The sequence below is a fragment of the Grampus griseus genome (assembly GCF_964374135.1).
Source record: "Grampus griseus genome assembly, chromosome: 11".
Lineage (NCBI taxonomy): Eukaryota > Metazoa > Chordata > Mammalia > Artiodactyla > Delphinidae > Grampus > Grampus griseus.
The window spans coordinates 88303319-88316604 of NC_139005.1; the positions used below are offsets into that span (position 1 = coordinate 88303319).

Sequence of the window (13286 nt, forward strand, 5' to 3'; positions counted from 1 at the left end):
TGCAAGGTGGTTATTGGTATCCTCCTTTTTTAGGCACAGGAATTGGGGCTTACAGCAAGTAACAGGGGAGCATCCAGGGCTCATATCCTTTTCACAAAGCCAGGCTGCTCAGACGGCAGGCGTGACTAGAGCGCAACTTGACCACTCTCCTGCCTCTGTGTACAAACCCACTTGGTGACGGGCTGTATCACCGGGTTATGGTTGTTCCTCCTATACTTTCCAGCGCTAGTCTGGGAATCAGGAGGTCTGTATTCCAGACCCTCTCTGCCATTTGGCCCCTCCGGCTGTGGGCAAGTAACTCACTGCTCGGGACCTCCTCTCCCTCATCGGCGAAATGGAGGGTCGGTCTGGCCCACCCTCAGGTCTCTTCTAGCTCTGACACTCCGGGCTTCAATTCCAACTCTTCTCGGAAGCCCTTATTGCCGATTCCAGCCCATTTTGGAATTCTCACGGTGCCTACTGTTTGAACAACAGTGTTTGACCCTGTGTGCCAGCCTCATGCTAGGTGACAGGTTGGAGAGATGAATGAGATTCAGGCCCTGCCCTCAAGGGGCTCACAGTCTAGTGGGGGTGAAAGACATAGGAAGAGATCCCCACTTGGTCTTGTCATCACATTGAACAAAATCTTCTTCAAAGCAGAGACTGTCTTTTCCCCCTTTGCTTATTCCCCCCGGGGTGTTATCCAGGACTAAGTTCAGAGTAGGCATTTGATAAATACCTGTGGATTTGAATTGAACCAAATAATACTTTAGAGCAACAACCCAGGAGATTTAAGTGTTTTTAGCTAGATGACTATTGAGGTTAGTGTCCAAACCTGGCTTAAGTCCCAAAGCCCTCGTCTGTCCTGTGATCAGCTGGGCTGTTTCTTTTCACGTGTGAGAGGCTGTCACAGATACACCCGTAAGGAGCCAGCTGCATTCTGGCTGGCTAGAAGCACTAACTGTGCAAAAACTCATTTTAATCCTTACAATAACCCTGTGGTGCAAGTACTATTGTTCCCATTTTGCATGAGAGGAAGTCTAAGCACAGAGAGATTAGATAACTTTTCTGAGGTCATGCAGCTTTCAAGTGGCAGAGCTGACGCTGAACCCAGGTGGTCTGACTCTAGAGTCTGTGCCGTCAACCTCTATGCCTATTGCTGGAGGACCACTTGCTAATTTCATCAAACTAAAAATGCATTTGTCCTTTGATCCAATAATACCATTTCAGGTATTTTCTATACAGCTGATCCTGCACGTATAAGAAACAGCATGTTTTCAAGGCTATTCACTGCAACCTTCTTTGTAAGAGCATACCACATTTCCACTTAGGGTGGATTAGTTGGATAAATTGTAGTATAACTATATAGTAGAATACTATACAGCCGCGAAAAGGAGAAAATGTCAATGAACTGAGTGGAAGAGCTCCAGGATTTACTGTTAAATGTAAAAGCAAGGAGCAAAATGGTGTGGACAGTGAATACTGCTGATTGTGGAAATAAGTGGGAGGAGGGAATCAGAACATATATTTCTGTATTTGCATAAGGACACACTGGAGGAACACACAAGGAACTAACAAAAATGGTTACCTCTGGGGAGCAGGGGGCAGGAAAGCACTGGATAGGAATGAGATGGGAGTAAGGTTTTTTTCAATAAAAACAATATCTTTCAGATCTTTGAACCATGTGAATGTATTACCTATTCAGAAAAATTATGGTTAGCATGACTCACGGGCTGGATGTCCTGTGTTCAATCCTAGCTCTTCTACTTCCTAACAGTGGAAACTCTGGCAAATTATTAATGTCTTTCTCTGTTTGCTCATCTGTAAAATGGGGATAATAATTGTTATTAACTCCTAAGCCTGTGGGACTTAAAAAAAACAAACCAACTAGGTAAAGTGCTTAGTACATAGTAAGTAGATAATAGATGCTAGCAGTGAAACGATGATTATTAATATTAGTGTTTGGAGTTGAAGAAAGGGAGAAGCTTACCAAAGAAAACACATTTAGGGTCTCTCTTTCTGACCTCAAACCGAGAGACGGGCTTGAGTGGAAACAGGAGAGAGGATGTATGTGTGCACTGGGATGGATCTTTACAAAGTGGTGGCAATACTCCTTCCCGTCCCCATCACCTAGTCTTTCACAATGTGACTCTGCAGATCCTCCTATCAAGAGTCTATTTCCCCACCTCTTTAATCTGGGTTTGACCATGTGACTCGTATTTACCAAAGGCGTGTGATGGGATGAAATGACATTATGTGGCGTCTTCTAAGGCTGGACCTCGAGAAGCCTTGAAGCTTCTACTTTTGCCCCTTTGGAATGTAATTCTACCATGTGGGGAAGCTGGGCCCAGCTTGCTGTAGGATGAGGCCCAAGGAGAGAGAGGAGCTCAGCTGACAGGCAACACCAACAACCAGATATGTGCAGGAGGCCCTCTTGGACCATCCAGCCCCAGGTGAGCTGCCAGATGACTACAGCCATATGAGTGATCCCAGTAGAGTAGGGTTGCTAGATTTAGTAAGTAAAAATACAGGACACCCAGTTAATTTTGAAATTCAGATTAAAAACAATTACTTTTTTGAGTATAAGTAGATCCCACGTAAAATTTGAGGGCATACTTATGTTCAAAACTATTCACTGTTTATCTGAAATTCAAATCTACCTGGGCATCCTATATTTTATCTGGCAACTCTACAGGAGAGACCAGCAGAAGATCCTCCCAGCTGAGCCAAACTCAGAACAAATTGCTAAACCAAAAAATTATGAACAAAGAAAATGGTTGTTTTCCTAAGCCACTAAGTTTCAGGGTGGTTTGTTATGCAGCAAGAGATAACTGATGCATGTATACACGGAGGATCACAGTGGGACCTAATCTATCCTCTCACCTTTCTGGGCCCTGCCTGCCATCCCGGTTCCATCCTCTGGGCTTCTTTCTACCCATTTAAAGTCTGGGTGAGTCCTTGGTGGGTCTTCCTCTGTCTCCGAGTTCCTGATCCTGAGCCAGCCCAGCTCTGTCCACACCCTAAGTCCACCCTATGCCCTTCCCAATTCCCAAAGCACTTACTTGAGATGGGGGTGGGGTGCTGCTGGTTTCTTGGACTCTTCACCCTGTTGGGAGGTGCTGCGGCTCTGCATGGGGGGCCGGGGCTGTGAGGTAAGGGTGGTGCCTGGCTTGGAGACCTGGTTTGGAGAGCTGCCTCCAGATGTGCGGGATAGCTGTGGAGAGCCTGGTGACCTCTGCTGCTGTGGAGATCCAGATGAGGGACTCAGGGGTTGCTGGCCTTGTGGGGAGAGCCTCTGTTGCGAGGGGCTTCCAGATCTCGGGGGCTGAGGAGACTGAGCTTGGCGAGGGCCCCCTACAGGGAGAAAAAAATTATTACATTCAGATTTTTTTACGATAAATATGGCTGTGCACAAGTGTCGCTTCAGGGATGTTCATTACAGTGTTTTTCATTTTTTTTAAAGATTTTTTTGATGTGGCCCATTTTTAAAAAGTCTTTATTGAATTTGTGACAATAATTGCTTCTGCTTTATGTTTTGATTTTTTGGCCACGAGGCACGTGGGATCTTAGTTCCCTGACCAGGGATTGAACCTGCACCCCCTGCTTTGGAAGGTGAAGTCTTAACCGCTGGACCGCCAGGGAAGTCCCTACAGTGTTTTTTGTAACAGTGAAAAACTGAAAACAATACAAATGCCTAACTGTAGAGGAACTGACTAGGAACATTAAGATAAATTCATATAACGGAATATGCTATGGTCATCACGTATGACGTGGCAGAATAATATTAAATGACGTGGGATGTTGTTGATAAGCAGCTTATAAAACAGTATTTGCCATTTAATTCCATTTTGGCATGTATATATATGAAGCTATGTAAAAAAGAAAGACTGGAAGGTTATACATTGAAACCAGTGTGTCTCAGACTTTAATGGCATGTGAATCCCCATGCGTCTTGTCAAAATAAAGATTCCGATACAGTAGGGCTTGAGCGGTGTTATGAACTGGATCGTGTCTCTTCACAGAATTCATATGGTGGAGTCCTAACCCCTGGTGTGACTGTATTTGGAAATAGGGCCTTAAAGGAGGCAACTATTGTTGAATGATGCCATAAAGGTGGGCCCTAATCCAATAGGACTGGTGTCCTTATGAGAAGAGAGAGAGAGAGACCAGGGACCTGCACACACAGAGGAAAGGCCATGTGAAGACAGAGAGAGAAGGTGTTGTCTGCAAGCCCTGGGGAGAAGTTTCAACCCTGCTGGCACCTTGATCTTCCAGCCTCCAGAACCATGGAAAATAAAGGTCTGTTGATGAAGCCACTCAGTCTGTGGTATTCTGTTATGGCAACACGAATGGGGTCTACGTTACTAACAAGCTCCCAGGTGATGCTTCTGCTTCCACGCTTCGAGTAATGAGGCACTGAGCAATGATTTTAAAAGCGGTGGGATGATGAGGGACTTAAATTCTCCTCCTTTTGCTCACTGATGTTTTCCACACTGAAGATGTATTACTTTTGAAACAATGAAAATAATTATCCCTTACTTTCGAATAGCTCTCTAACCTTTTCTAAGAACTTTTTCAAAAGCAATATATCATTTGATCTAGAGAGAGGCCGGTAGGGAAGATAGCACGCTTCTCATCAGGTTGCAGTGGAAACAGCCTCCTTAAGGTTTCATAAGTAGAAGGGGTAACCACGGAAAGCCCACAGAGCAGCTTGGCTTCACCCTGTTCCTGCACAGAGCATACAGGCTTTCACCTACAAGCGAAAGGACATTTTAGCCTCCCAGAAATGACTTTGAGTGGAATTCCAAGGCTCCAAGCAAGCAAGGTGCACCCTCCTCACCCTTGAACCCAGGTGTCAGGACTGCGGATTGTGACATGCACCTTGGCAAGCAGACTAGCTGCCTGCTGCTCGCCATCCCAGGATACAGCGGCTCCTGGGAAGGTGGGCTGCACCGCGGTGATTCTCGCCATGCTTTGTTGAGAGGATGGGAGACTGAGAGTTTAAAAAGGGCTGGAGCTCAACTCTGAGCCCTTTCATAATGTGGCTTCCACTTGTGTGAGCTCCCCAGGTCTCTACTGTGTCCTCTCTATCATGTCCCGGCCTTGGGCTGGGCACCCTCGCAGCTTGTGGGTTAGGCATTATTATCATCCCCATTTTACAAAGAAACTCAGTCCCAGGTATACTGCGACTTGCTTAAAAAGTGTCACTTCTAGTAAGGGGAAGAGCCTAGACTCAAACCTAGATCTCTCTGACTCAAAGCTCTGTTTTCTTTTGTTTCCCTTTTTTCCTTTCTTTACTGTACCACACAGGGCAGCACCTTTGTGCAAATTAAGAAAAAGGTGCTTTCCCCCAGTGGTGGCTGCTCTGAGTCCGGTGCAAAGGGGGCAAGGACTAGATTTCAGCTGGCCTCCCCGCTCAGACTGTCTCAGCTGGGCCCTGTGTGGTGGGCACGACCTGCATGTCTGGTGGCCCTGACACCCTACAGGTACCAGAGCCCCAGGTCCTTGCCATTAACCTGCCATGTGACTGTGGGTGCGTCACTTCTCCTCTCTGGGCCCTTGTTTGGAAATGAGGTCGTTGGACTAGACATCAAACATCCCTCCACATCTGAACATCTTTGTGAGCTTGTGCAACACTTTCCAGGTTGGACTGAATTGCAGCTCTAGTCTAGCAACTGACTGCACACGGCTTGATTCATGACTATATTGTCCCAGTAGATTGGAGGACCCATTGATCACAAAACTCAAACACCTATAGGGCCAGGCAGATAAATAAATAAAGCAGGAGAGTGTCAGAAAAATCACGTGGCTTTAAAAAATTTTCCCACTTGAGGTACACGGTTCAGAGACTTACCTCTTTAAAGAGGTGCAAGCACAAAGAAAATGGCAATTGGCGCTGTGTCACTGTGGCAGTGACACCAGCAAGGAAGGAGGAGGGCCTGAGGCAAACGGAGGAGTCCTTGCCCTGTCAGTGGACGGTTGCTACGTAGCAAGCAGGCCCACTGTTTCTAGAGCTCCTGCTCTATCAAGAGAAGCTGGAAATCTAGATGTTTATGTAAAAGCTTCTGATTTTTAAATGTTGGCTTACTTTTTTTGTTTTTTAAACCCATTGTAGGTCCAAAAAGACATGTTTTCTAGTTTTATCTTAAATCCTCCCCCCCGCCCCACCTCTCCACATTCTTCTCCTCAAGACTGATAATATCTTGGAAAATCTGGATACTCATTCATTCATTTATTTAACTATTCGTTCAGTCCCTATTATACAGGTGGGATTCATCAAGAGACACTAATTTCTTTCAGCTTCTCAGCAAAGCAACAAATTTAGTATTTTTTGTTTGAGCACATACAGAAAAAAAATTAAATGTAGAAAGTATTTGCCTTAGCCCAGGATTGGTGCTAAAAGATGATGAGGTTCATTAAAAGAGACCTTCATTTTTACTGAGTTGAAAGTGAGTAGTGAGTTCAGAAAACAAGTTAATAATGTGATCTTGTTATTTTGGGAACTCAATGAAAGCACTGTGTTTTAATTAGCCTTGTTATTTTTAATCTGAATGTTAATTCAATGAGCATTTTCTTTAATTATCCTAATTGGTTTTAAATTGATTGTTTTTCAACTCACTAAACGTGTGTTTAGCCTCATGTCGCTTAAAATATCCCTTTATCGAGCGTGTCTCTACTCTGGGCCGGAAAGGAAACCAGAATACAGTAGCTCTCTGTTTTAAAAGTGCTCGGTTCAAATGTGGTTGAAAAAGTAAGTCCTGGGGCAGAGTGAGACAGGCCAGGGTAGGGCAGAGGCACAGTCAGAGCCTGGCAGGGTGATGAATAAGTTGTTTTTGAACATTTATAATTATAGAATTATCACCAGGCAGGAGGGCAGTGGGGCTGCTTTAGTTATAAGGATTGTTATGATAACAACCGTTAAGGACAACATGTATAATTGTTAGTAAGACACAAAATATTAATAGTGAGTTTTTAATGGTAAAGGTCATATAAATAGTTATTAACAGTATATTAGTAGTAGTAAGAGCTAGAACCTACTAAGTACTACCTCCACGCCGGGACATCTTGCTAACTGCTTCACCTGCGTTTTCTCACCGGAAGCTTCCCATTACTAAACGGGGCAGCTGTCATTTCCTCCTTTATCACTGGGGAAACTGAGGCTCTGAGAAGTGATGTAACTTGCCTAAGTCTGCCAGGGTACTGAGACATGGAAGTGGATTCAAATAGGTGTTTATCTGCCTGAAGAAGCAGCCAGTGTTCTTTGGTACACAGTTATGTAAAGTCATGCAATTTCCCTCTTCTTAAATGCTTTCTGCTTTTCCAAGAAGAGAAGCACAGAAAGGAAAGACGAATGGAGTGTTTTATCTAAGACCTTTCGAAGAAGAAGCCACTTAGTGCCCAAGGCCGATTTTCCCAAGAAGCAGTGAATCTGCTACTTTGATAAAAGCGACTGGGAAGGCCACAGTGTGATAGTGATGTTTCTTTCTGATGAGTCTTAAAGCAGATCCTTAAAAGGTCGCCATGAAAATGCCTGGCCTGGCTTCTTGGTGAGAAGCGGTCCTGAGGCTCCAAGCTGGCACTAGAGCAGCGAGTGTGCCCGGAAAGTTCTGACTGCAGGAGAGGACCTGGGCTGACCTTCTCCCCAGGCCTGAGCGTGAGAACACCCGAGCAGCTGGCAGCCTGAGAGAGTTAGTTATTGCCACGATTTCTTTTCATCTTGTCATCAATAGTTCATCCATTCTCTAATAAATGGTGGCATTTACATAGTAATGCTGGGATATTTTTTGAGGAACAATTCCAGTCGACAAGGTTCTGTACGACGTTCCGTCTTTCTTTCTCACTCTAGCTGGTTGGCTCATAAATCTATAACCAGGCACTGCTAGCAGCTAGGAACCAGACAACTTCTAGAAGATCTGAAAGCCCAGACTTGTAAACCTGCCATTTTCTTGTGCTTCCTTGGACGAAACCTCAACACCCATCTCTGTAAAAAGGAAATATGGTTGTTTTCACTGTTGACAAGTTGGGAGGCTGAAAATGAGAAAACAAATGGGAAAGTCCCTAGCACAGTGGTACTTAATACATTTACTGTCTGTCTTCCTTTCCTCCTTTTCTGACTTTAAGGGGGTGACAAACCTCATGGTCTCTTCCATTCTGCATACAGAGCGAGGGCACATATCTGGAAGGCGCGCTTCCAGAGCGCCTTCTGGAAGTCACGCGTGGACCCCTCAGTGCATTCCAGCATGCTTGCTGGACGGTTTCTCTCGGTGCGCGGCTCGTCGTGGGCCCTACCTTGTGTGGGTGTCCGTGGCTGAGGCTGTCCGAGAGGAGGCCCAAGCTGGGCTTGCCCAGGGGGTTTTGCTGGTTTAGTCTGAGGAGTCTAGAGCAGAAGAGAAAAGAAGCCTGTTGCGATCACCACAGCCATTTACTTCCTGCGTACGAGGGCAGGGTTTATCAACATCTGTTCACTTCTGAGGTAAAACCTACATAATGTACACAATTCTTAAGTGTACAGCACAACGAGTTTTCACACGTGGATACACCTGTGTAACCACCAAGCCGGTCAAGACAGAACATATCCAGTGGAGAAGCCTGCTCTGTGGCCCCACCCAGCCAGCAGCCCCCTCGAGTATGACCGTCATTCTGACATCTGTTATCACAGGTTTGTTTTTGTGGGGAAAGGGGGAGCAGGTTTTGGGACTTGCTTTTCCAGAAAGCTGGGGGTCTAGCAAATTCTTTGGAGAATAATCTGGTAGTCCATGGTGAGGACTGTGGAAGGGAGGAGCTCTGAGGGAGCAGGTCGAGGTTGGAGGATGAGGAAAACTGAAGACACAATAGTCTCTATTAACTGGTGCCCTGGGAGTATACAAAGGGCATGTGTGTACACGGGCACGTGCGTGCGCGCACACACACACACCCTGCTCCCTGCTCAGGCCCGGGATTGAGGGCACAGAGGAGACAACTGGTTTCTTATGTTAATAATCTCTGCCTACAGACACCCAAAGCCCAGTTGAGACAAGGTTTTTCTCCCCAGTATGGTGACGGGAGGAAGGGCCTCTCAGAGCCTCCCAAATTCCCCCATCAGGAGCAGGGCTCTCCCCCAATCCCAGCCTCACCCACACCCCATTCCTTTCTCCCCAAGTTGGTTCCTCCCTGGGAGCACCTCCTGTGGATCAGGGCACCCATTCCCAGACAGCCAGGCATTGCTCATGGCTACGCAGTGTCCCTTACTTCCGAGGACCTTACCCAAGGCCTCAGGGGCGAGGGCACTGTGCCCCCTGGCATCGGGAGTTGGCTCATTTTGGAGACAACGAGATCGGCCATCAGCTGTTTGTCCTCTTCCAGGTGCTCGCCAATCAGGGGCATGGAGCTGTCCATCACCTGCAGGTGATGAGAGAAAGGAGTCCTGAAGGACCCTCAGGCCAGGGCGGCCAGGCAGCGCATCCCAGGAGGCAGGCTCAGAGCTCATGACAGAAGTGAACACTAGATGGCAATGCTCTCCATGCAAACACCCAGCCCAGCGCCTCCAGCTGGGAATGACCACCGTGGAGACATCCAGTTTCCTGCAGTTCAGTCTAAATCAACTCCCTGGACTCAGTTCAATTCAGTCGACATTTGCTGGACCTCAGATATACGACCAAGGGCTGGGAGCCTTTGCTGACCTTTTCTGCTCTTTTCTTTGGGGAGCTGGTCTCTGCCCCTCCTTTCCCACCTTGGCCCCCACCCAGGATTGGGGCTGGCCTCCTGAACTCTGGCCCAAGGTCAAGGTTTTCCACAAAGCCTGAAGCAGTGAAGGTGGGGGGCTCGATTATGACCAAAAAAATAACAAGGGTTAGAGTCGACTCAGGGCTCGGAGAGAAGAGGGAAGAGGCAAGTCCTGTTCTCCAGAGCTCTGGCAGAATAAACTCCTGGAGAGGAACTTCTCCCACGGGGAGCAGGCTGCTTCTCAGTGCTTACACTGGGAGGGGGCCTGAGAGATCATATTTGTACACCCGCACATCTGCTTTTCTTGCAGATGGGGAAACCGAGGCCCAGAGATGGGAAGGGACTTGCCCGAAGTCACGCAGGCCAACGATCCAGGTGATTCCCCAGGCACGGGCAGCTGTAGACGGTCTCGAAGGGGAGCGAGGCCTTGGTGGGCCCTCTGTCTCCTCCCCAGCTGTAGGGAAATCCAGCCTGTTCACCAACACCTCCCTCCCCCCGCCCCCATCAAACGCACTGTCTCGTTCTCCCTTTTCCCAAGCTGGGGACTCACCAGGTTCTCTCTCTTGTCCAGGTCCTTGTGCATGTCATTCTCTCTGCCCACTCTCTACCTGCCTAGGCCCTACTCATCCGTCAGGGAACATCTAGCCGGCCCTTCCTCTGGGAAGCCTCCTCGGCACTCCTGCCACCCTCACTTTGGCCGTCCCATTGGAGAGCTTATCCCACAGGGCCATGGTCTCCTGTTGATGTGTGTCTCCCCAACCAGACGGTGAGCCCCTGGGCTGGGGATGGACCCTGTGTCCTGTTAGACAGGTGTGCCCTCACTAAGTACCTCTTGAATGGAGGAATGAAAGGTCCCTACAATAAGTCCTGCTGAGGACGATAAGGATACTAATAAGTGCTACATGTCATTATTATGTGCCAGGCGCTGTCCTAAGCACTGGGTGTGGATGACCTCACACAAATCTCAGCACAGCTCTTTGAGATAGGTACCATTACTATCCTTATCATGATGGGAACACTGAAGGCAAAGAAGTAGCAAATTCAAGGACAGATTGCTAGCAATCCTTCCGTGTCTCACCGATCAACGAACAGCTCTCTGTGGTAAGAAAGGGGAACAGCAGACCTGGGTTCCAGGCTTCGGTTCTGCTAGGGACTTGCTGTGTGATCTTGGCATGTCACTTTTCCTCTGTAGGCCTGTTGTTTCCCTCAACTATAAACTGAGGGGTGTGGGCAGCGGCAAAGACCCTTCCAGCTGGGACTTAGGAGCCTGTGAGTCTACCTACTATGGTGGGGAAGCTGAAAAGCAAACCCAAGGATGTGATGCAGATCCTATTATGGACGGTCCTGAAACCTGTCCTCAAACTGAGCTCCCTGTTGGTCATGCCTGGGTTCCTGGTACCCTGGCTCCCAGTGCCCGGCGCATGGACAGTCTCTCGTTCAATGTGGGCTGAGTTGAGTTATAACTGTGGCGTCTACGTGTACACAGGCCTGTCGTCCTTTCTCTTCCTGAGCCCGCCCACCCCTTTTTGTTCTGGTTTCTGTTTCCTACACTCCCTGCAGTAGAAAACAGCCACCACAAGGAACCTGAGGTCAGAGCATTCTGGAGTCCCCATGGTGGACAAAGCCAGAGGAAGTGGACATTCTGGTCTCCCCAGGGAAACATTTTTCCAATGAGCAATGTCATTCCCTGTACAGGTCATGGAGGACAAGTTCAAGTGTCTTTCCCCTGAGTATTTCACTGTGAGGATCTTCACAAAACATGTCCCACAAATTTTATGTTCTTACCACAGAGGTGGCTGAAGAAATCAGTATTTTTGGATCCCTTCTGTCTGTTTTTTTTCCTGACTGGGGAAAAATACCTTTTATCTTTCTGGTAAAAAGCTCCCCATCTCCCTTGACCTCACTCTAAACTGAAAAGCAACGGAAACAACTCTGCAATGTTTCTGAGAGACAAAAAAATCTGAAAAGCCATTTCCCTCGCCCCCGACCCTGGAACATTTTTGAGAAGTTGTCTTATTGTGTTGTAAAGTCCAAACCCACAAATTTTTTTTTTTTTTTTCAATGTGTAAGGTCTTTCATCCCTGACCCGCTGAATGTCTGGAGGCAGGGAGTCTGGGCCCACGGGTACAAATTTTTGTTTCCTAAGAGTGAAAGCTGAGGAAACTCAGATAGGCAGGAGCTCGGGGAAGGGAGCCAGGAGTCCCTCTGCTGATTGCTGGTCCCTCTCTGAAAGGAAGCTCTAGGGGAAGGGTCCCTGCGACTGTGCTCACTGCTGCATCTCCATCACTTGGCTGGGGGTCTGGCGCCCAGAATAGGAGCTCAACAGTGAATGAACGATGGGTGAATCAATCAGTGACCACATGTGTGCCAAAGCTGAGTTCATGTGTGGTGGCCCCATGAAGAGGTGCAGAGGCAGGAAGGCCAGGAAGGGTCTCAGGAGATGCAGTGCCCTAGGCGTCGGTCTGAAGGTCCCAGGCATCCTCGCTCCTCCAGGGAGCAGCCTGGGTCTAGCTGGGAAGCAAGTGTACAGGGCAGTAGTTTTGCTCCTGGCCCCTTCAATGTCCTCTGAGAAGGGGCTGCTGAGGACATTTCAGGTAATGGTGGCTGCTGGACGTGAGGAGAGAGCTGTTTTCTAGAGCAGGATTTAACCTGCAAATATAGACGCAACTCATCCTTGGAAGCTACCTGGCCTTCTGGGGGGTGAGTGTGGGCAGAGGGGCTATGTCCAGCCTGGACTCCCTCCCCTTCACCTCCAAGCTGGATACTCCCTGGGCTTGGGTGTGGATGCCCTCCTGGCAATGCTGGAGGAGAAGAGCAGGGCTCCCACCGCTCCAGTCACCGGCTCCCGCCACACCGTGGATCCCGGGAGTGGTGCAGACACTCGGGGCTGGAGGACTGGCTGGCTCTTGCGGTCACCCCAGCCATGTGCTTCCCATTAGCCGCCCACACCCCGGGGAGGGGGCAGCCACAGGGCTCTCCCTCACACGTCTTGGCCCTGTGTCAGCACCGCGCCTCTGCAGTGGTTGGAGAAGGCCACAGAAGGGAAGCACCGGAAGGGGCTCTGGGGGGTGGGAGAGCTAGGATGTGAGGCTGGGGAGAGAAGGGAGAATTCTGAGCCAGAGCAGCATTTTCAGGGGAAGCAATGGAGGACCATGAGCTGTGGCGGGGAGGGAAAGGGAGTTAGGAAGGGGGAGGGGGCTGTGAGGCCAAGAGACTTGGGGGGCCACAAGGGGGGAGGGGGACCGTGGGATTGGGGTGGACACAGGGAGCCTTGAAGGTGGGAGGGCGACTGTGGGGCTGGGAGAAGCATGGAGAGGAAGTCGTTGGGGTAGGGGAGGAGGGTGATGGAAGGACCATGGCGACCTGTAGGCGACAGCTCTGGAGGGTAGCAGGGGTGGTTGGCCTCTGAGAGGCATGGGCTGCAGGAAGGTTGAGGGAGAGATTCTGGGACTCAGAGCCCCTCTGACCTCTCTTACAATTACATTTCCCTCCATTCACACCCCTTTCCTAACCTTCGGTGCCCTGAAGTTAGTGTACCACCCTTCCCTGCCAGCCTGCACACCCCACGTCCGTCTTGCTCAGAGCTCTGTCCCCAGAGCTACCCC

General features: G+C 48.8%; 1 protein-coding gene across 1 annotated transcript in view; it reads right to left on the reverse strand.

Moving 5' to 3' along the window:
* The window catches only part of SYN3 (synapsin III), a gene marked incomplete at its 3' end in the record, with an annotated part of 453972 nt that overhangs the window by 309 nt on the left and 440377 nt on the right, over nt 1–13286 (reverse strand). Inside the window, exons 11-13 of the mRNA XM_082667036.1 lie at nt 9223–9357; nt 8269–8356; nt 3042–3333 (exon numbers count right to left, since the gene is read on the reverse strand). Of these exons, the coding sequence (XP_082523162.1) occupies nt 3042–3333; nt 8269–8356; nt 9223–9357 (515 nt within the window). The remainder of the gene's footprint in view (nt 1–3041; nt 3334–8268; nt 8357–9222; nt 9358–13286) is intronic.